Source organism: Akebia trifoliata, chromosome 16 (genome assembly GCF_017979445.1).
Source record: "Akebia trifoliata isolate Shusen 1 chromosome 16, ASM1797944v1, whole genome shotgun sequence".
Classification (NCBI taxonomy): Eukaryota; Viridiplantae; Streptophyta; class Magnoliopsida; order Ranunculales; family Lardizabalaceae; genus Akebia; species Akebia trifoliata.
The window spans coordinates 22091447-22113733 of NC_141390.1; the positions used below are offsets into that span (position 1 = coordinate 22091447).

General features: G+C 35.4%; 2 protein-coding genes across 2 annotated transcripts; one reads left to right on the forward strand and one right to left on the reverse strand.

Annotated features, from left to right (window-relative positions):
* The first annotated feature begins 1596 nt into the window (after window positions 1–1596).
* On the forward strand, window positions 1597–5389 carry LOC147382867 (uncharacterized). The gene is made up of 2 exons (XM_086428050.1): window positions 1597–4408; window positions 4912–5389. The coding sequence occupies exons 1-2, from the start codon at window positions 1744–1746 to the stop codon at window positions 5307–5309; spliced, it is 3063 nt and encodes a 1020-aa protein (XP_086284176.1). The 5' UTR covers window positions 1597–1743; the 3' UTR covers window positions 5310–5389.
* A 10996-nt stretch (window positions 5390–16385) lies between these two features.
* Window positions 16386–21373, reverse strand: LOC147382868 (auxin-responsive protein IAA12-like). Its single transcript, XM_086428054.1, has 5 exons — window positions 20806–21373; window positions 19495–19817; window positions 18769–18901; window positions 16977–17038; window positions 16386–16891 (listed from the first exon to the last, which is right to left on the reverse strand). The coding sequence occupies exons 1-5, from the start codon at window positions 21189–21191 to the stop codon at window positions 16842–16844; spliced, it is 954 nt and encodes a 317-aa protein (XP_086284180.1). The 5' UTR covers window positions 21192–21373; the 3' UTR covers window positions 16386–16841.
* Window positions 21374–22287: the final 914 nt, after the last annotated feature.

Genomic DNA, 22287 nt, shown 5'->3' on the forward strand with positions numbered 1-22287 from the left:
TGGGAAATTGACTAGACAAGTTGATTCCATCAAGTTTTTGGGACGAGTCACCCCAAAATCCAATCCAATCGACTCAACTCAACTAATTTTAAAACTATGATTTCAAATGTATTTGGTGGTAAGCTGCATGATCCTCAATGCATTATCAAGGGTGTATGGAATACTTCCCTTTCCACTATTTCCAATTTAATGATTAGGGTTTTCTTAATTGAAATTAGAAACAATATTAATTATATAAAAAACAAAAAAGAAACAAAATTATTATAATTACTACTATTATTATCACCCACTTAGGTTGACTATGTTCATGGAAGGAGAAGAAGAAGAAGAAGAAATATGCTCAGTAACTCAGCACATTCTTTGTATGTTTAACGTCGGGGAAATTTTCAATAAGTCCAAAGGTTGTAAGCATATTAACAGCTGTTACAGAACCCGAAACCTCACGAGCTTACAATAAATAAAACTAATAACACTTTTTATTAAAAAACAAAGTGTGATCTTGGTATAACCCTCCATGTTTTTGAGAATATTTGAGATACCCCTTGTGGTTTCAAACTAGCAACATGCCCCTTGACCTCAGTTTTCTCTGAGAAGCTAATAAAAGATTACCTATCTGCCCTCATCTTCAACCTCTAGTCAAATTACTTTGATTTTTTCATCCCAAAATCAGTCATCTTTAACCTCGTCCATAGAACTTTTTACCTACATATTCAATCTTAAGATCCTATCCCCTTCAAGAATTTTCTGTGACCCTAAAGAGATTTGGGCTCAATTTTTCGCACACGAACGTCTAGGTATTTTTGGTGTTTTGGTAAGATCCATATCATTGGGTATTAGAACTAGTACCACATCTTGGGTCAAACCACAAAAGAAGCAACTTTGAGAAAAGACTGCTTAAGGTCTCAAAAAAAAAAGGTAATAAAGTGAAAATTACCACAAAGTGGGTACCACCATGGGGGTGGCTGAATGGTAGTAACTTGGGGCCAAGGAATCTACTCTTTCTATGGTCTCAAGTTCAAATCCCACTACCCATAAAAAACCTTGGTGGCCACGCACCACTCCACGTAGTGGGGTATAGCCTGAGTGCGGGGCGTAGGGACTAGTCTGGTGCGTGCAAACTGGCCCGGATACCCTTCGTTATCAAAAAAAAAAAAAAGATGTTAGTGGAATGGGTGACTAGGATAAATATTCACCTAGGGATCTGAAGGGTATCAAAGTAAAAACCACTACAGATTGGTATGCGCAAACATCAACCGCAGTGTATATGATGGTATATTACGACCCCAAGAGATACGTGCTTAACTTTTTGCATCACTAACACCTTGGTATTTTTAATAGATTCAATAAAAGGTTGAATAGGTTAAAAACAATTTTCCCAAGAGATTGAAGATGATAGGTTTTTGAAAGAAAAAACCTAATTTTTTAGGCCATAAGTTGAAGATGAGGGCATTAATTCATTTTCTATTAGTCTTCTAAAGTAGAATGATGTCAAGGGGCGCATGTCATCAGTTTGAAAACATAGAGGGTGTCTCAAATATTCTCCAAAACGTGAAGGGACATGTCTTAATCTTAATCACCCAAAAACAAACTCTAATCCAATCTTCTCTCATCCCTCCACATATATATCACTCTCTCCATAATTCTCCCTCTTACATCACACCTCCTCTGTGGTTGTTTCAGAGAGAACATGGTTGAAAAATAAGAAAAACAGAGAGGAGAGAGAGAGAGCTGAAGAACATCGAAATGAAGACCAAACATTTGCTGTTCTTCTACTATTACATTGGCATTTCTCTTGTTCTTGCTAATGAAGTAATGCCCATTGTATCAAACAGTGAGGCATCAGCTTTATTATTGATAAAAGCAAGTCTTATCGACCCATTAGATCACCTTAAAGATTGGAAATTGCATGACAATAATGGGATTAAGAATAGTTCACTTCACTGCAATTGGAATGGAATTTGGTGCAACTCCAATGGCGCAGTCGAGAAGCTCGATCTTTCTTATATGAATCTTAGTGGTCGTGTATCCGAAGATATCCAACGGCTTCATAGTCTCACTTTCCTCAACATTTGCTGCAATGGGTTCTCGTCGTTATTGCCTAAATCGATATCTAATCTCATGCTTTTAAAGAATTTCGATGTCAGTCAGAACTACTTCTTCGGCGACTTCCCTAAAGGCCTTGGAAGAGTGGAAGGACTGAAGACCATTAATTCATCAAGCAACAATTTCTCCGGTTTTCTACCCGAAGACCTTGGAAATGTTACGTCGCTCGAGAGCCTAGATTTACGAGGAAATTTTTTCGAAGGTTTGGTCCCGACGGCCTACAAGAATTTGATGAAATTGAAGTTTCTCGGGCTCTCGGGTAATAATCTCACAGGTCAAATACCGAGAGAGCTTGGGCAGCTTTCGTCACTGGAGAGTATAATTCTCGGATACAATGAGTTCGAAGGTGAAATTCCAGCAGAGTTTGGTAATCTCACCAATCTTCGTTATTTAGACCTGTCAGTCGGTAATCTTGGTGGGCAGATTCCAGCTGAGTTGGGGAAGCTAAAGCAGCTGAACACGATTTTTTTCTATAAGAACAATTTCGAGGGAAAGATTCCATTCGAAATCGGCAACATTACTTCCTTAGTAATGTTGGATATTTCTGATAATCTTTTGTCAGGAGAGATCCCGGCCGAGTTATCAGAGTTGAAGAATTTGCAACTCTTGAATCTGATGTGCAACAGATTAACAGGTCACGTTCCATTCGGATTTGGTGATTTGAAACGATTAGAGGTGCTCGAGCTGTGGAACAATTCTTTATCGGGTCCTTTGCCGATGAATCTTGGGCAGAATTCACCTTTGCAATGGTTGGATCTATCATCAAATTCATTCTCGGGTGAAATTCCACCTGGTTTGTGCAATCTTGGTAATCTTACTAAACTCATTCTCTTCAACAATGCCTTTTCGGGTCCGATTCCTATTAGTCTTTCGACATGTTTCTCTCTAGTTCGAGTTCGGGTGCAAAATAATCATCTTTCAGGAAAAATTCCCCTCGGACTTGGGAAACTCACAAAGCTTCAACGGTTGGAATTGGCGAACAATAATCTCATCGGCGAAATCCCAGATGATATCTCTTCGTCCATTTCACTTTCCTTCATCGACCTCTCTCGAAACAACCTCCAATCCTCCCTCCCTTCAAGCATTCTTTCGATACCAAATCTTCAAAGTTTTTTAGTTTCTAATAATAATTTGAAAGGTGAGATCCCAGATCAATTCCAGGACTGCCCATCACTTGCAATGCTCGATCTATCAACCAACGACCTCACGGGAATAGTTCCAGCAAGCATTGCTTCCTGTGGAAAGTTAGTGAATTTGAACCTTCGAAACAATGGGCTCACAGGAGAAATCCCAAGAGCGATCGCGATGATGCCCACATTAGCCATTCTCGATCTATCCAACAATTCGCTTTCGGGTGCTTTACCAGATAATTTTGGTAGCTCGCCAGCCTTAGAAATGCTCAACGTGTCGTACAATAAGCTTGAGGGACCAGTCCCTACAAATGGTATGCTGAGGACAATGAACCCAGATGATCTTATCGGCAATGTGGGTCTATGTGGAGGAGTGCTTCCTTCATGTTCTAGAAGCTCCAGTGTGACATTGTCAAGAGAACGAAGGACACATGTCAAACACATCATCACTGGTTGGGTTGTCGGAATTTCAGTAGTTTTGGCTATTGGGATCGCGGTTTTTGTTGGGAGACGGATGTATAAAAGATGGTACTCAAGCGGCGGTTGCTTTGAATATCGATTCAATGTAGGAAATGAGGAGTGGCCCTGGAGGATGATGGCATTTCAGAGACTTGGCTTCACTACTGGGGACATCCTAGCATGTATAAAGGAATCAAATGTGATCGGTATGGGTGCGAGTGGAATTGTTTACAAGGCAGAGATACAACGACCGCACACAATTGTTGCTGTGAAAAAGCTATGGAGGGCAGGGACCGATATTGAGTCAGGAAGTAACGATGACAATCTAGTAGGAGAGGTGAATCTCCTAGGGAGGCTTCGGCATCGGAACATTGTAAGGTTGTTGGGGTATCTTCATAAAGATGCCCAAGTGATGGTATTATACGAGTTCATGCAAAATGGTAGCCTTTGGGAAGCATTACATGGAAAACAATCAGGGAGGTTGTTGGTTGATTGGGTTTCGAGGTATAATATTGCGCTCGGGGTGGCACAAGGGCTGGCCTATCTCCACCATGACTGCCATCCACCAGTCATCCATCGGGATGTCAAGTCGAACAACATACTTCTCGATGTGAATCTTGAAGCGAGAATCGCTGATTTTGGGCTAGCAAGAATGATGGTCACAAAGAACGAGACAGTTTCAAAGGTTGCTGGATCCTATGGGTACATTGCACCGGGTGAGTTTCAAATTATGAACTTATTTTGTGTTTGAAGTAATTCAGTAATAAATGAGAAAATTAACAAAACAGTACACTATTCAAATTAATCCAAAAAAAGTTAATTAACTGTTTATGGAATAAAATTTTTTTTTTTACCGAAACGGTAAAAAAAAAAAGAATGAACAGTACTGTCTACATTTTCTTTCCAAAAATTCCCTTTTCGCTTTCTTCTACCATTTTACCCTTCACATTTATCAAAACCCAACTCTTTTATGTGCTATTGAGTAGTAAAAAGACCATTTTAATTTGAATATAAATTAAAAGAAGGGTAATTAAATAATTTCAATGCAAAGATTAAAAAAAAGGGCATTTACTAAAAAAAAAATTATTTTTGAAAACGATAAATTACCATTTTCAGAATTAATTTGAATAGTGCATCGTTTTGGGAATTTTTCAATTTTCGATGCATGTTTTGGCAAATTAGCCATAAACTAATCTATGTTTGGATTCTTCAATTGCAGAATATGGATACACATTGAAGGTCGATGAAAAGAGCGATATATACAGCTTTGGCGTTGTACTCATGGAGCTTCTCACAGGGAAAAGGCCCTTAGATCCCGAGTTTGGAGAATCCATCGACATTGTCGAATGGGTAAGCACGAAGATTAGAAATAACATAGCCTTGGAAGAAGCACTAGACTCCAACGTAGGTGGTCAGTGCAAACCTGTTCAAGAAGAGATGCTTTTAGTCCTTAGGATTGCACTTCTATGTACTGCTAAGCTACCCAAGGACAGACCCTGCATGAGAGACATTATAACAATGCTTGGTGAAGCGAAGCCTCGAAGGAAAAGCAGTAGCAACAATGTTAATAAAGATAAACCGATCTTTAGCACGTCACCTGTAGCAGGCCTTCTGTAGGGACAAGAAATGTGTCCCTCGTGCCGTTCTTTTGTCCAGTATTTATTTTTGCATGTAAATCTTTCTTTGTTGTGTGTAGAACATAAATGGGTTTTTTTGGAATTGTTTTTATTTTTCTTTGTTATAAATAAAGTGTCCATTTTTTGTAATCTGTTGGGTTGAATTTTAACACTTACGCTTATGTTTAAGAAAACTGTCAATGATTATGATCAATATTCATATAGGAGGGGATCTGAATACAAACCAAAATTGGTTTAAAAGTTTAAATTAATTGAAGAAAAATGGTTGAAGTCCTAATCCCTGGCCAAAATGAGCTGATTCTTTCCATTAAATTTCACTTTTCGTGAATTAGAGTTACGACGTGTAGAAACTAAAGCAGAAATCAAATAGTCCCTAGACATGTAATCCTGGCAGAGACCATTACAAAAATATTCATTGAATTTGAGATCAAAACTTGATACAGCCATAACAAGAACATCACATAACCATATCTTGAAAGTCTTCGGCCGTAATGCAATTATAAATAAGTAGGCCAAAGTGGTTCGAAATGCTTAATTTACTAAACCGTAATTTTCTTCATCTTGCTATTGAAAAAAGTGATCAACTTTTGACGAATTTATGATTTCGGCTCACTGTTCATTTTAATTATCAAAATGTGAATGATAACGAATTTGGGGGATTTTAAAATGACTATTTTGCAGGTTTACCTGCGAAGTTGTCACTTAAAACCTGCGAAATAGTCACTTTGTTCTGAATTTTTTAAAACAAAAATGTGATTATTCACATTTGATAATTAAAATGAAGAGTGAGCCTGAATCGTAAATAACTCATTTTCAACTCACTAAATGGTAATTCACCCCTTTAGATATCTAGTTCTTTACCGCAAAGTTTAAATGGATAAAAGGACATTATATTCTCTCCATTTTGGAGAGAAGAGGAGAAAATACGCAAGTTTCTCTCCATTTCTCTTGTTTGGATTGTTAAGTTGCGAGAGCATATATAGTAGGGATAAAATGCCAAGTTTTGTCTAGAGAGATTCGGATATAGAGAAGAGAAAAGAAAGAAGTTTACATTCCAACTTCACCCTTGATCATTTTCAAAAATTCCAAAGAGAAATAATATTAGCACACCAACTTTTGCTATGCACACCCCAAGTAAAAAATGTGTTTTTTTTTTTTCTTTAAAGAAACCCGCTTCAACCCAGATCTGTTTTTCGTAAACAAGTTCTGAATTGAACTGTGACAAGCTTTTGTCCTGATGGTATTCTGCTATTTCTATGATAATTCATGATTCTCAAACCTACTACTGAAATACGAGATAAAAACCTAGGTTTCCGTTGCTACATGTTTCCTAATGGTTTCCATTTGTTCTCTCTGTTTTTGTGTTGGTTTTGATTAGCATTGTTTTTTATCAACTTTATTCATCAAAGAGAAGAAAAAGTGGACAAAACTGCTTAACAACATTACAAGCAACACAAAACTGCTTGATGTGTGTACCCTCATATTCTGCGTTTGTTTTTTTCGAAGCAGTCTGGAGTATAAATAACAAGAAAATAGATGCAAAAGCAAGGAAGAAAAAAAGGATAAGGTACAAAACAAAACAATACACCATGACACATTGATCAATATCACATACAATGCTACGTCGTGTGTTAATTGCATAACCCTGTTATATTATGTTAAGAGTAATGATGAATGCACACGGTCTTGATACGCGGCAAGGGCACAAAACCGCACATCTTTTTTCCTTTGTATCCCGATGAAAACGATCTATGGTTCTGTGCCCTTGCCACATCAGCTGCATATCAAGACTGCGTGCATTCATCACGACTCATATGTTAATGGTATAAGAAGGATCACTTGGCTAAGTGGTAAGACCTTGTGGAGGTTGGTTCGAACCCCTTCTTATACTAAATGCTAACTGTTAACCAATAACCCCACACCAAGCAAAAAAAAAAAAGATGATAATGGTATGATTCATGAGGAATATCATTGTATTATTCTTTTTTCCCTTTTCACTTTTCTTAATTGTCACCTTTGAATAATATGGGAAAATAAAAAATAAAGAGAAAATTAGACTTCTCCAGCAATGGATGGTTAGTTGGGGTTAGATTCTTAGCAAAGGTTTACATGATCTATTCACAAAACAAGTAACAAACCACATAATGTTCTCTTGTTGTTTCAAGTTTGCATTTGAGTAATGAGGTATAAAGTTCTCATACAATGCTGAGTGTCCTTAAATTAAAATGAGGAATAGTTCTTTTAGATCATCCTGTGCTGTATATGTGGCATATGTTGGTGCTTTAAGCTTTGTTCATTGGTTTCTTTATTTATACTTTATAGTTCCCCCCAAGGCCAAATCTCTCTCTCTCTCTCTCTTCTACCAGTGGTTGGCATCAGATTATATTGGAATTAGAGGAAGATTGAGAAGCCATATTGACTCCTTAGACAGAGACAAGTTCAACATTAAATTTAACTTTATGTGAATGAATTCAATGGACATACCACTACATATGGGTACATAATATAAGCTATAAAGTTTCTTCAAAAGCAAATGGTGTGATGGTTTGTGTTTCCGTTCAAAAGGTTAATTAGGATTATTTAATAGTGTTTTCCATGATGCTGCATGCACTAATCCTGATAGTTAAAAGCAGAAACTCATCCACAAGAGCACTAATGGTGCAATTTTTATTGATTGGTCTGTTGTTCTATGAATTTTAATGATTTTCTTTTATTGGGTCTTATTGTCGTAGTTGCTAGATGGTTAGAGAGGAAGAATTGGATGATTTGCTTGATGATATTTGGTTGGGAGATGAATATTTATCATGTTCTTTATAAAAATCTTTAGGTGTTTATATTTTATATCATTGTAGAACTTTGCTTTCTTTGGACTGTGAAGGGTATAATAGTTGACTATAAACAGTTTCCCTTCTCTTCTCGCCTCTTATGACTGCTAACCAAACAGGAGAAACTTAAAGTATTATGTTCTTTCTCTCTTTTCGTCTCTTTCTCTCCCATTATTTTGATTTTGAACTTGATTAGGGATCATGTAAGAATGATTTGTGAAGTTTTTGTTGCTGTGGTGAGGTGAAAATGTGTTGAATATTTCAGTTCAGTGCACTAGCAATATTTTTTGGCAAACTTTTGAAAAGAAATTCCAAATTTGATTACTATGAGGGAAAGTCCCAAGTCTTGCTCCCTACTTTTAAGCCCCACTGTGCAGTAGGATTACGAAGAGATAAAGAAACCCCACCCCATAAATCTCGTCTGATTCTCTCTGGTACAGATTGATTTTAGAAATTGTGAGGTTATTTTAGCCATAGATTTGAGTATCTTCAGTGGAGATTTCTAGCCATGGGAGTTGGCCTTGGTGATTAGGAATCACTAAACATCTTTCTTTCCTCTCTGTTTTTTTTTTTTTTCAAATCTTGTTTGAAGGAGTAAGCTATATGTTTTATCTTATCCAATATCAGAATTCTTTAGTTTGTAATCTCCTTCGATTACTTTTCTTCATTTCAGCACTTTCTTATGCATAACGTCAGAAAATTTAATCAAAAGTAAACTTCAAAACCTCAAATTGACACAAATTCAGACTTAAACTGCTAAACATCATCCTCACAATCACTTAATATGACCCCACCCCATATTTCAGCAATATTAATTAATTTTTTTCATAGATTGTAGTGAACTTTTGAGGCATAATCCTCAAGAAAATCCTCATTGAATGATTTCATAAAATAAATAAATAAAAATATTTAAATGATAAATTCAATTTCTTTAGGAAAATTGAGGGAAAACATTAATCGATTTTTTTTTCAAAGCTTTCTCAAATTTATTTAAATTAACAGAATTGACCCATCTAATAATTTTCGAGTCCGAATTTGATTACTATGACCATGACATTAGCACATGGATTCAATGTTCCCTATTCGATGATTATTGAGGGTGTGCATGAATGTACAGAAAACATTTTCTAGAAAAAAATTTAATCCCATGGAAAAATGAATGAATTCAGGTGATTTATTGTACTTGTTGTGAAAATGTATATAGAGTTGGTTTTTAGTGTATGTAGGTGAACTTAGTGATTTGAACATAGAAATCTATGGAACTTGAACAAGGTGAACTTATTTAACTCTCATTTAAAGGAATAAGGAAGTAGGTATGTAGGTTACAACCAAGACAAACTTTTTTGGAGAAAAAACAGCACACTTTGGCAAACTTTGGATACTTGAACTTCCCATAGAGAATGACCAATTGGCGATTGATCACCATAGATGTGTTGAATACTTGAACCCAAATTAAGGCTCATGAAGGGAGCCCTCTTTGGACTATAGGCACAAACTCAAAAACATCATTTGTAATATGTTGAAGGTAATGTAATTGTAAGTATGCCTTTAATAATGCTTTTATATCATTGTAATAATGTGATTATTTTATATAGTTATGGATATTGAGGAAGACTCGGATGATTTGATTGAAGAGTGGGATCAACAATGTCATATGGCTGCATACATTGTTTGTCTTGTGGGTGCTTATTTAATTAAGTAGTCTTAGAGTGTAAATGATGTGTTTTTGGAGAGTTTTGGAGGTACACATGACATGTATGATCGATCTCAACCAACAACTCCTCGTGAAGTAAATTCTAAACCAGCAAACAAGTCTACCACCTCATTATATTCCAAAAAGAGAAAGGCGTCATCTTCAAATGATTATCCGAGAATAGAGAATTCAATTAGAGAAGTTGCATTGGCAATCAATAGAGGAAATCATATTATTGAGAGGCGCTCACGCGTTTACAAGGAGGAAGATGTTTTTGATGAGTTGGAAAGGTTGGGAATTAATGATGAATTACTTGACCATGCCTACTCTCTTCCCACTGAAAAACAAGGAAGGATACGGGCATTCTTTGGTTGTCCGCTTGAGAGGCATGTGCGATATTTGATGATGATGATGAATAACCATGAAAATCATTGGTCATTTGGTTGTTCGGTTGGGAATTAATGGTGCTTTTTGGAATTTTTTTTGTGATGTAACTAAACTATAACTTTGGGTTTTTTTATAATTTAACTATTTTTTTTTGTGGTGTAACTTGACCATAACTTTTGGTGATCATTGATTGATAAATAACTTGATTATAACTAATGGATATTTTTTATTGTGGTTACTTTTTTGGGATCCATTATATAATTTTTAAGATTTTATTTTAATTTATGTTTATATTTTTGTATAATGGTTGATTGAAAGATGCGGATCTATTACGTTATTTATAAATGATGTCAAGTCTTTATATTTTATTTCATTGTAAAGTTTGGACTTTGATAATCATATCTTTATGGGTATAATAGTCATTTGACTTAAAATAATTACTTTTCTTTTTTCTCATGACTGCTAATCAAACAAGAGAAATAAAGTTTCTTTACTTCTCTCTCCTGTTAAACCAAACGGGGTGGAGAGTGTTGTGTATGTGAACACCTTTGTAAAGTTTACTTAATAATTTGAACAAACACTTATTGAGAATTTCACTAAACACCTTGTATGTCACACCTTTCAAAATCTTGTTTAATAATGGCAATGAAGGATAACCCAACTAATAATAACAAATGCAAAGAAAATAAACAATCACACAAAGAAAGAGTAAGAACACAATACTCATAACACGAGATTGTATGTGATTTACCCAAAGGCTACATCCACCGAGGTATGAGCGTTGGAACTTGATTTTACTATGAAGAAAATGGGGCAAATCGATATAAGGAAACACACCTCTATCACTTAGCTTTACCGTTTTCTAGATCTCAATCTTCCCAAATCTCTCAACCTTTCATCTCTTGGGTTTATTTCTTTCTTTACTATTTTCTCTAAAAAAAGACTTAGACTTGAAGTTAAATTTCTTACAACAAAAGAAAACAAAACCCTTTTTATAAACAATACAAAGTGGGTCATTTACATAAGTTACAAATCCAATCCAAATTACCTTGGACCGACCAAAAAATACACACTTGGACTGTGCCTAATTAATTTTTGAGCCATACTTCAATAATATATACCTTGACGAAAAAACTCTTCGACCCTTGAAATTGTTGAAACCTCAATGTATTTATAACACCTCTACCTTGATGAGAAACCTCTCATTTCCATGCACCTCAAGTGGGTAGGTGCCCTCCAATCTCAACAAGCAAAATTTTAAACAAGTCAAGCAATGCTCAAACTTGTCCCTTGTAATCGGCTTAATGAGGTCTCCCTCACTTGCCACTAGTACAAAGTGCACTTTATCTTCCCATTCATACCTTTAAGGTGGTATGGTGGTTCTTCTTGGCATTCCTTGTACTATGGTAGAAAGCTCATCATGAACCATTTTTTGTTGTTGGTATTTCCTACCGAATGTACTACCCTCCTCAAATCGAATTTGAGGTTCTTCTCTTGTAATCTTTTCCATACTAATAGGAATTTCGGTAACAACTACATTGTCACCAACAATCGATTTCTCACCATCATTTTTCTTGAATTCTCCTTTTGCCATGTAACATTCATCAAAGACTACATCTCTACTAAGGATTTTATTTTTGTTTACCGGATCTCTAAGCTTGAATCCCTTCACTTTCTTCTCAAATTTGAGGAAAATGCACTTGAGTAACTTTGATTGCAACTTGTTTCTCTCATCATTAGGAATGAGAACATATGCATTACATCCAACACCTTCAATGCAAAGTAGTCCACTTATTTTTCCATTCACACCTCTTCGGCATAGTTAAATTCAAGTAGCTTAGATGGTGATCGATTAACCAAATAGCAAGCATGGTTAATCGATTCCGCCCAAAATAGTTTGGGCAACTCAATATGTAGCCTCCTGCATCTCTCCCTTTCCATGAGAGTTCTATTCATCCCCTTGGCTATGTCATTTTGTTGAGAATTTTTCTTCATGATGAAATGCCTTGTGATGCCTTCTTTTTTGCAAAATTTTAGGAACTTGTCATATTTATATTCATCCCCATTGTCACTTTTCAATTATTTGATTTTTCTTCCCATTTGATTTTCTATCTCGATCTTCTATTCCACAAACTTGGTAAAGACATCGGATTTCTCCTTCATAAAGTAGATCCAAACCTTCCGTGAAAAATCATCCATGAAAATGACAAAGTTGTGAGGTTCACCTTTTGATTTACTAGGTGCGAGCCCCCACACATCAAAAATGAATGTAGTCTAGCAATCCCTTATTCTTGATTCTTTTGTTTGCAAGCTTGAACGACACCTTACTTTGCTTTCCCGTGACACAAAACTTACAAAATTCTAACTTGCATACTTCAACACCCTTTAACAACTGTAGTTGGTGTAACTATTGCATTGTTATTTTACTCATATAGCTAAGTCTTAAGTATCAAAGTTGAGTTTCATTCTTACTAGAATTTTCTTTCGTAACTATTGAAACTCCACCTAAAATTGTGTTCACTGAAAGCTCGTAGAGGTTATTTGCAAGTTTCATACATCTTATCATCACCATGACTCTCTTAGATACCTTGAGTATTCCATCATCCATTTGAGTCGAGTGTGTCTAAGGATATCAAATTCTTTTTAAGTGTCGGCACATACCTCAACCCAAGGTTCTAATAACCCCATCATACATTCTTATCTTCATGGTACTCATTCCAATGACTTTTCATGCCGCATCGTTACCCATTAAAACATCTCCATAGTCATGAGATTTATAGGAGTCAAATCAATCACGATTGGAACACATATGAAAAGTACATCCAGAGGTGAGATTACCTAAAGATGTCGTTAAGAGCTCTCTCTCACTTTTCGATGCTATACTTACCATGGAGTTTGACTCGAATTTCTTCCATTATTTTACTTTTGCTTTGTACTTTCTACAATCTCTTTTGTAATATCATTTCTTCCCGCAATAGTAATATTCCACTTCTTTTTTATTTCTAGATTTGGATCTAAATTTTTTTTTTCAGATTTTCATTTCTCCTTTGTTCAACCCCACTCACTTGAATCCTTTGCAATGAGTCATTCCCCTTGAGCATCATTCTCACTTAACTTGTTTATGGTCACGTGAGAGATAAGGTCTTAAACTACCTCTTCAAACTTGAGAGCCTCTCTACCAAATATAAGTGTAGTCACAAGTATTTGAAGGAATAAGGAAGTGATTTCAACAAAAGTAATGCTTTATTTTCTTCTTCAAAATTCACTTCTACCTTCAACAAATCACTAAAATATTGATTGAATGTGTTCAGGTGCTCCATGATATCTTATCCATCCTCTATCCTTAGGCTATAGAGTTGGTCCTTAAGGAATAGCTTATTAGACTAAGTCTTCCCCATGTAAAGTTTCTCAAGCTTATCCCATGTTCTCTTTGTCATCTTTTCTTTCATGACGTTGTACATGATTTCATCAGAAACATGTAACTCAATGGAACTAATAGTCTTCAAATTCAACTATTCTCATATTTCATTAGACATGCTCTCCGACTTCACTTCAATATCTCGAATGCAATTATGAAGCCTTTGTTGGATAAGGCTTTGTCAAAATGTAAAGTTTGTTTTTTCATCAAATGACTTCACTTCAAATTTCACCCCATCAAAACTTCTTATCATCGTTGTACTTTTTCTTATCATTACAAACTCCATAGATAACCTAGGCTCTAATACCACTTGTTGTGTATGTGAACATCTTTGTAAAGTTCACTTAGTAATTTGATCAAACACTTATTAGATATTTCACCAAACACCTTGTATGTCACACCTTCCAAAATCTCGTTTGATGATGACAATGAAGGATAACTCAACTAATAGTAGCAAATACAAAAAAGATAAATATCCACACAAAGAAAGAGTAAGAACACAATACCTACAATACGAGATTGTACGTGGTTCACCTAAAGGTTACGTCCACGGAGGTATGATGGTTGGAGCTTGATTTTACTATGAAGAAAATGGGACAAATCGATACAAGAAAACACACATCTATCACTTAGCTTCACCGTCTTCTGGATGTCAATCTTCCCAAATCTCTCAACCTTGGGTTTCTTTTTTTCTTTACTCTTTTCTATATAAAAAACTTAGACTTGAAGTTAAACTTCTTACAACAAAAGAAAATAAAATCATTTTTATAAATACCACAAAATGGGTCACTTACATAAGTTATAAATCCAATCCAAATTACCTCAGACCGACCAAAAAATATACACTTGGACTGGACCTAATTGATTTTTGAGTCATCTTACAACAGAGAGAAATAGAGTTCCTTTTCTTTCCATTTCCCCCAATCCAAACACAATGTTAAAATCAATTTATTTTTGTGATTAGGAGTTGAAGAAACTATAACAAGGATCATACCCATAATCTTGAGGATTAAAACCTTCTACTATTCAAATTGATCAAATACAAGAAGACCAATTTCTCAACCTCTAAACTACTTTTATTCAATTACTTCCAATCTCTAGATGTGATCCCATCTAGAGAACCGGCTAAGGCAGGCCTTTTGTGAATTAAATAATGATAGAATTAAGAGAATAAATCATAATAAAAAAATAAAATAGAAAATAGAAACTCAAGAATAATTGGAGGAGATTATTAAAATATGGATAATTGAAAAAGAGCCCTTGAAAGAGAATTCAAGAATGGCGGGGGCTAAGCCAAACAAACTAGTTGGTTGACTGAAATTGCCATTTTAATTCGTTATCATAAGAGCTGGTTGATTAGGTCAACTAATCTTCCTAGATCTTAAAGAATGGATACAAATTACTATACTACTTCTTAGCCCACTTTACATTTATACATTGAAATGTGTCATGTTTGTGTCTTGTTTTTTTGTTCGCAGTATCATATGGGCAAAATGGATGATACATTGGGATGACTCCATTTTTGGTAGGACTGGCAATGGATCGGATAATATCCATTTACCCAATTCATCCTACTCAAGTTAAGTTATTTGGGTATGGGTATAATTTTTTTATCCATTTAAGAATTTGGATAAATTTATCCGTAATTATTTTTATCTGAATATTTTTAGGATCAAATATGGATATGTGTCTCATTCAACCCAAATATTCGTTTATCCGAGGTTAATACGATAAATTCACAATAAAATATATGTATAATCCAAAATTAAAATTTTCCATCTTCACAATGAGATATATATATATATATCCAACTTGAATATCCACTTGAAATTTGGATACAAGTCAGATACGGATATCTTTTAAAAAAATGAATAAATAGTCGGATATGGATATCCTTAACATAAATGAGTTAAAGATCGGACATTGAATTAGTTAAGAATATGGCAATAGCTTCATCCAACCCATACCCGTCCCATTGCCAGCCCTAATTTTTAGGGTGACTTTATTTAACAATTCGTAACTTCTGCCCTTACAGCCAAATTTCGTCCTTTTATTGATTATACATTCATAATAACCTTGTTTTAGGAAAAAGGCCAATGAATCACTATGAGGACCTCAACTCATCGAAGTGGCATGTGCGAACCATAGATTTTTCTTCGGGATTACGTAAGATTTAAAAAATTAAACTTAAAAAAAATGTATTTTTCTTGATCAAAGACTTCCAAAATGATTGGCTTTTGATTTGAACTCCCAAAAATTTTAAATGGTAAACCAATTTTTTTTTTTTTTTTGAGTTGCACTGCACTAACTTCACTGGTTACTGCGTTCAACACTGCACTGCCACAATAACCATAGATTTCTTTCCTCAAGATACATGCTAAAAAATCAACGATTCTCTACACACTGCCCCATCATCTGCATAGTGTTAAACGCAGTGTTCAATAAAGTCAGTATATCATTTTCCTCTTTTTTTAATTCTTAAACTTCTGTGTTCTTATATCCACATGGAACCCAGATATGTTTTTGGGTGCCACACCCATCTAGGTAGATAGATAGTCATGCCAAGTCCATGCAATTTTAACTAGTGGAGACTGGAGAGGGGACCATTGTTTAGTGTGGCACCTGTACTCATGGGAGCTACACCAACTCAATCCACTGTAACTAGATCATCGTCCTCATCATCAACGCTTCTTAGTGGAAGCCACATTATAGTACCAAACGAACACCAATGGATAGCTCAGATTTCTAACAATTAAAAATAATAAAAATATATAGAAGATATGGCAACCACCCAATACAAATGAAATTGTTAAGAAATTGAAACAATGCAACTTTTCTTTAAAGTTCACTATGTGTTTCAGCAAACTCAAAACCCTAGAGCAATAAAAACACTCCTATATTTACAGTATGAGAAAGCAGGCATTCAGCTGAGCTGGGTAATGCAAGTATGGCTTTCAACTGAAAATAAAAGAACCCCCCAAAAATAAAAAAATAAAAGCTGGACTTTCTGGTAAATGGATGGAAAACCAACAAAAAGGACAAACCATTGGGTATTGGTAGATCGATGTATACTTAGCAAAATCGCAAAAAACACGAAGCTTCAGTTCTATAATTCTTCTTTTAAACTGTGGGTGTAGGGTATTCTTCATCTTTTAGTCGGGCATATAGGTGAGAATGATGATGATGATGCTATATGGGTTTGGTTCTTTGTCTCCGACTACCGTCTTGAAAACGAGGAGCTGCAAATGAAAATGGAGTAACTAAATATGAAAGAATTAAGGAAAACTAACAAGTATACAGGAGGGTTATTGAAAATCTACATACCAAGTCCATTAGCCTCAGATGTCCTCATGATTCTGAGCCTCTTCACAGTGTTAAGAAACATCCTAGGTACAGATGAGAGTAGATAGGTATCATGAACAGTAATAGATTCATCAAAGAATGCAAAGGTGGTGGACATAATTTCCAAACCATAATCAATGTGACAATGACACGAGTCACGACATGTGTGTATTGTATTATAACATTTCAGCTATATTAACTCAATAGGTTTTCTTTTACAAAAGAATAAAAACAAGGAAAGAAATATATGACAAGAAAATGTTTCTATGCACCCTAACTTCATAATAAGTAGATTTATAAAATCATATCATTGTTGTGTTTAAAAATTAATAAATTAGAAGATGAAGGATGGGCCTATTTCAGAAAATCATTAAAATAAAGGGACACTATTTTTGTGTTAAGAAGGATTGGAGTGGGTAAGCATACAGCCGTGGTAATTATCTTGTGCAAGTATGACTCATCTTTTTTCTTTGGTTCGCCCAGTGTCAACTTGACACATGGAATGGGTGCCAACTTCCAATGGCACAAAAACATTCAGAAATTACAATATGGTGGCAATGACCGTACAAGTAGAACAGATCTTCTAGGTAGCACTCTGGCCTTTTATGGCACATGAAGGAAATGAAGAATTTGAATACCTACCCAAGTTACTAGTATATGATTCACACCCTTAACATTAATTCATTTGAAAAAAGAATTCGGGGTTCTAGTTTTACCATATGCATGGCAAGTGTCTAGGCATGTCAACCATCGCAAGGATGGTTGAGTGGTAGACTTGGGTATCATTAGGTTTGCTCCCTAGTTGGTCTCAAGTTCAACTATATTCCTATGGTGGCCATGCACTGGCTTGGACCAAGCAGGCACCAGCCATAGCCTGGGTGTAGGGCGTAGGGACTAGTCAGGATGTGCGCAAGCTGGCCCAGATACCCTTTGTTATCAACAAAAAAAAAATGTGTCTAGGCATGTCATGTCAGCATGGCAAAAACTTCGCAATTTGAAATACCAAGGTAACACTGCCCCCCAATCAGCTTCCTGTAAGATGAACCATTAACCAAATCCTAGTTATATTAAAAAACATTTCTACTACCCAATTTGTTCACATTCCCATCAATCCAAATAATATGACCACTACTGATAATCTGACTTAGGCACGTGGCATACTCCATGACTTACCTGACGTGACAGGCTCGGAAACCGTAGATCTGCTCTCCTCGAGATACAAAACTGTGGTTCCCCATAAAGATCTGGTTTTGTATCCTGAGGACAGCAGATCTACGATTTCCAAGACTGCCACATCAGGTAAGTCAATTGAGTATGCCACGTGTCTAAGTCAGATTATCACAGCTCTAATATGACCACTATAAATAACCAATCATGTAGGTTTTGAAGGATAGTTGAAAATAACATTTCTACTACCCAATTTGTTCACATTCCCATCAATCCAAATAATATGACCACTATAAATTTCCAATCATGTAGGGTTTGAACGATAGTTGAAAATAAGAGTTATTTGAAAAGTGACAAGATATTAAATCCCAATTTGAAAATATTTTGAGCTGTGACATGCAGGAAATGGATGCTACTTGTATATTCTGGATTAAGTGCAAATGCAGTAGGTACAAGTGGAGGTGTCTGCATCAAGTCTTGTGTGTATGCATGTGTGCGTCGTGTACATGCACATGTATGGATGCTACTCATTTGGTCGAAGATTATGCAAACAAGTGTTTGTGCGTGCGTGCATGCATGTGGAATATAGAATGGAATGAATGCATACCCCCAAGGAACATCTCCAACAAGCATTAAATCTCCTTCCTTATCTTCATAAGTAAGCACAAACTCAGATGATCCATCCAACAGTTTGGAGGGCTTTGCTGCCTCTACACCATGCTCCTTCTCCCTGTTTGTGCCTAATCACACAAAACCCAATTCCACCGTCATCACATATGAACATAAAATCTAAACTACTTACCAGTATGGTAGGCAGTTTACACACCTAACTCATTTACCTCCACATACATATCTAAGCAAACCAAAAAAAACGTGTTATAGGTAGGAAGTATTAAAAATTTCACCATAAAATGATGTATCATTCAAGTTACACACTGAATTAGCCGAGCCAGCAGAAGTGCAGTCACAAAATTCTCTAAATTTTTCCAAAATCTGGCAAATTAGTCGTTACTTAAATCGGCTAGTTGTTCAATCGGAAAAAAAAAAAAAGGGTCTTATCGACTGAATCATCCCTAACCTTCACTCTCTCCATCTCTCGAAAACCTAACTCTCTAATGCTCCTATGTTATTGGTTAAAAATACACTTATATAATCCCCAATTGTTTTCTATGACACCCCCTCCCCTCCCCTCAATAATTGCCTAATTCGAATTTGGTTACTACGTTTTCCTAATCTGTGTACCAACAAATAAGATTTAAACAGATATTTCAATCCTTAATTTGATTTTCACTTCTGCATTTGCAGAACAAAAGATAAATAAACAGAGACTCACATATGGAATTGGTAGTGGGTCCATGAAACATTTCCTCCAATGTTTGGGAAAGAGTCTCATAACAAGCATGAACATTTAAATCCACCTTCCTCCCAATGGGTACTCCATCCATGTTGACCTTCACAAGTAAAGAATTCCCAATATGAACTTTCTCTTGAACTTTACTTTTGTTGTTGATAGTCGACGTCGTCTTCTTCAAATCATCGTTATTTTTACTGTTCTCAACAACCATGTTATCTCCTTCTTTGGCATCTGGAACCTTGGTCTGATTGACCAAACTATTCATCCGAAAAGCCCTTATGGGTGGCCATCCCACAACCTGACTGTTCACCAAGAACACAAAAATACAGATCAAAAAACAGAAATATAAAAGAATTGAAGGCAGTCCCCCAAACTAGTGAACCAAACAAAGATCAAGGAAAAAATAAGACAGATAAAGGTGAAAAATAATTGGAATGAAAATGGTAAAAACACATTTAAGATCAAGAATCACCAAACTTCATTTATAACAGAAAAGTGAGAAATCAGAAGTAACCAAGGAATTAATGCACCAAACAGAAAAAACCCAAACTAGTGAATCAAACATGTATCAAGGAAAGAAAATAGAAAAAGGAGAAAAATTTGGAATGAAAATTGTAAGAACCCATAAACGTCATGAGATCAAAAATCACCTAAACCCATTAATAGTAGACAAATGAGAAATCAGAAGACCCAAAATGAGGAAAAAAAAAACTTATTTACATCAACAGATCAAAATCACCAGAACTCATTACATAATAAAATCAAAAAACACTAAAACCTCATTAATAGCAGATCAGTAAGAAATCAGGAAAAACAAAAGAAGAAGAAAGAAAACCCAAGACAAGCAAGATAGAGAAGACACAAAATGAGGAAATAAAAGCTTATTTACATCAATTCAGATCAAAATCACCACAACCCATTAACAATAGAAATTTAAAAAACAAATTCAAAAGAGAAACCTCAAACAAACAATCAACAAAAAAAAAAAAGAAGAAGAAGAAGAAGAAAACCTACCACAAGCATGATAGAGAAGATCCAAAATGAGTTAATAAAAGCTTATTCACATCAACTCAGATCAAAATCACCAGAACCCATTAATAAATAATAACAGATATTTAAAAAACAATTTCAAAAGAGAAACCTCCCCCCCAAAAAAAAACAGAAAATGAGTTAATAAAAGCTTATTTACATCAACAGAGATCAAAATCACCAAAACCCATTAATAACAGATATTTGAAAAACAGATTAAAAGAAAACAAAAATTTCCTCACTTCTATCCATCAATCTCACCTTACACCATGAACAGCTCCTTCTTCCTGAGCAATAGAATCAGCTGCTCTCTTTGTGCCAGCACCAGCACCAGTTGCAGAAGAAGCATTAGCTTTAACAGAGGAACACGAAGAAGAAGCAGAAGACCCACCAGAGACCTTAGAAGGAAATTCATTAGCAGTCAAGATTCTACCATAATCTCCCCATATTAAGGGTTTAGCCTTCACTGCAACACCACCAAGGCTCAAACCAAGACCCAATTCAAGATCAGCCTCTGTAGGGTACGAAGACACCTCAGATGACACAGTTGATGACGACCCATTAGTCGATTCTCCTCCCAATGAAACCCCTCCATCACCACCACCACCACCACCAACACCACCTAACAAATCCAAACCACCTTCCATGATCAAAGAAAAAGAAGTATTGAAGGAGAGAAAGAGAGGAGAAGAAGAAGAAGAAAAAGAATATTGAGGGTGGGTTTAAGAGAGGGAAAGATCAGTAGAACAAAGTAGACGACAAAGGAGAGGAGAAAGCAGAGAAATGAGAGGGAAAGAGAGATTGTTTATTGTAAAGAGAGCAAGCGTTAATGGAAAGGTAGGCGTGTGGTGGAGGAAGTGATGGTGGTGGGTCCCATGTGTTTATTGGTATAGGTACTCTAAACCCTCTCTGACTATCTCTGCCATCATCTTGTCTCTTTATATATCATCATGATTTTCGTTTCTTTAACCTTTTTTTTTTTCTTTTTAATTTTTAGTTAAAAAAAGCACCTCCATCTTAATAAAGAGAGTTGCTATTGCCACCTCAACTTTTACTTGTTTAACCTAATTTCTTAAATTACTTTTCACTCTCCAATTAAATATTACAAAATATTGTCTCAAATTATAATCTCAACATCCTAACACTTAGGAGCTATTTGTTTGCTCTTATTTTCAGCACTTAATGCTGGGAAAAAAAAATAGCATTTTTTTGTTAAATCAGCATATTTGTTTACTTCATATTTTTAGCACTTATGACTGAAAAATGAAGTTAAATAATTTTTTTCATTGAAACGGTAAATATCGATCTTTTTCGATACGGACAAGTATGTCCTTATACTTAAAAAGAATATTACTTCTTATGTTCGATGGATAATTATATAAGCACCCCCACAAATTAATAAGGCAACCCACACCATAGTCGAATTGTTTTATCTTATATGAGTTACAAGTTTCGGAATGATCTGATTTTTTGTGAGGATGATCTCTTCCCAAATTCAAGAGTCATAAATTATCCTTTTTTTTTTTTCTAACTAGTTTTGATGTGGTTAAAAGTTTCGGAATGGGCTAATTTTTATAAGGATGATCTATAGACCATATAGATCATCCTCACAAAAAATCGGCACATTCCAAGAACTTTAACCTATATAAGACAAAAAAAATTTAGCTATGATGTGGATTGCCCTTATTAATTCAAAGGGTGTTTCTATAATTATCCATCTTTCATTTCCATCCAAAATTATTC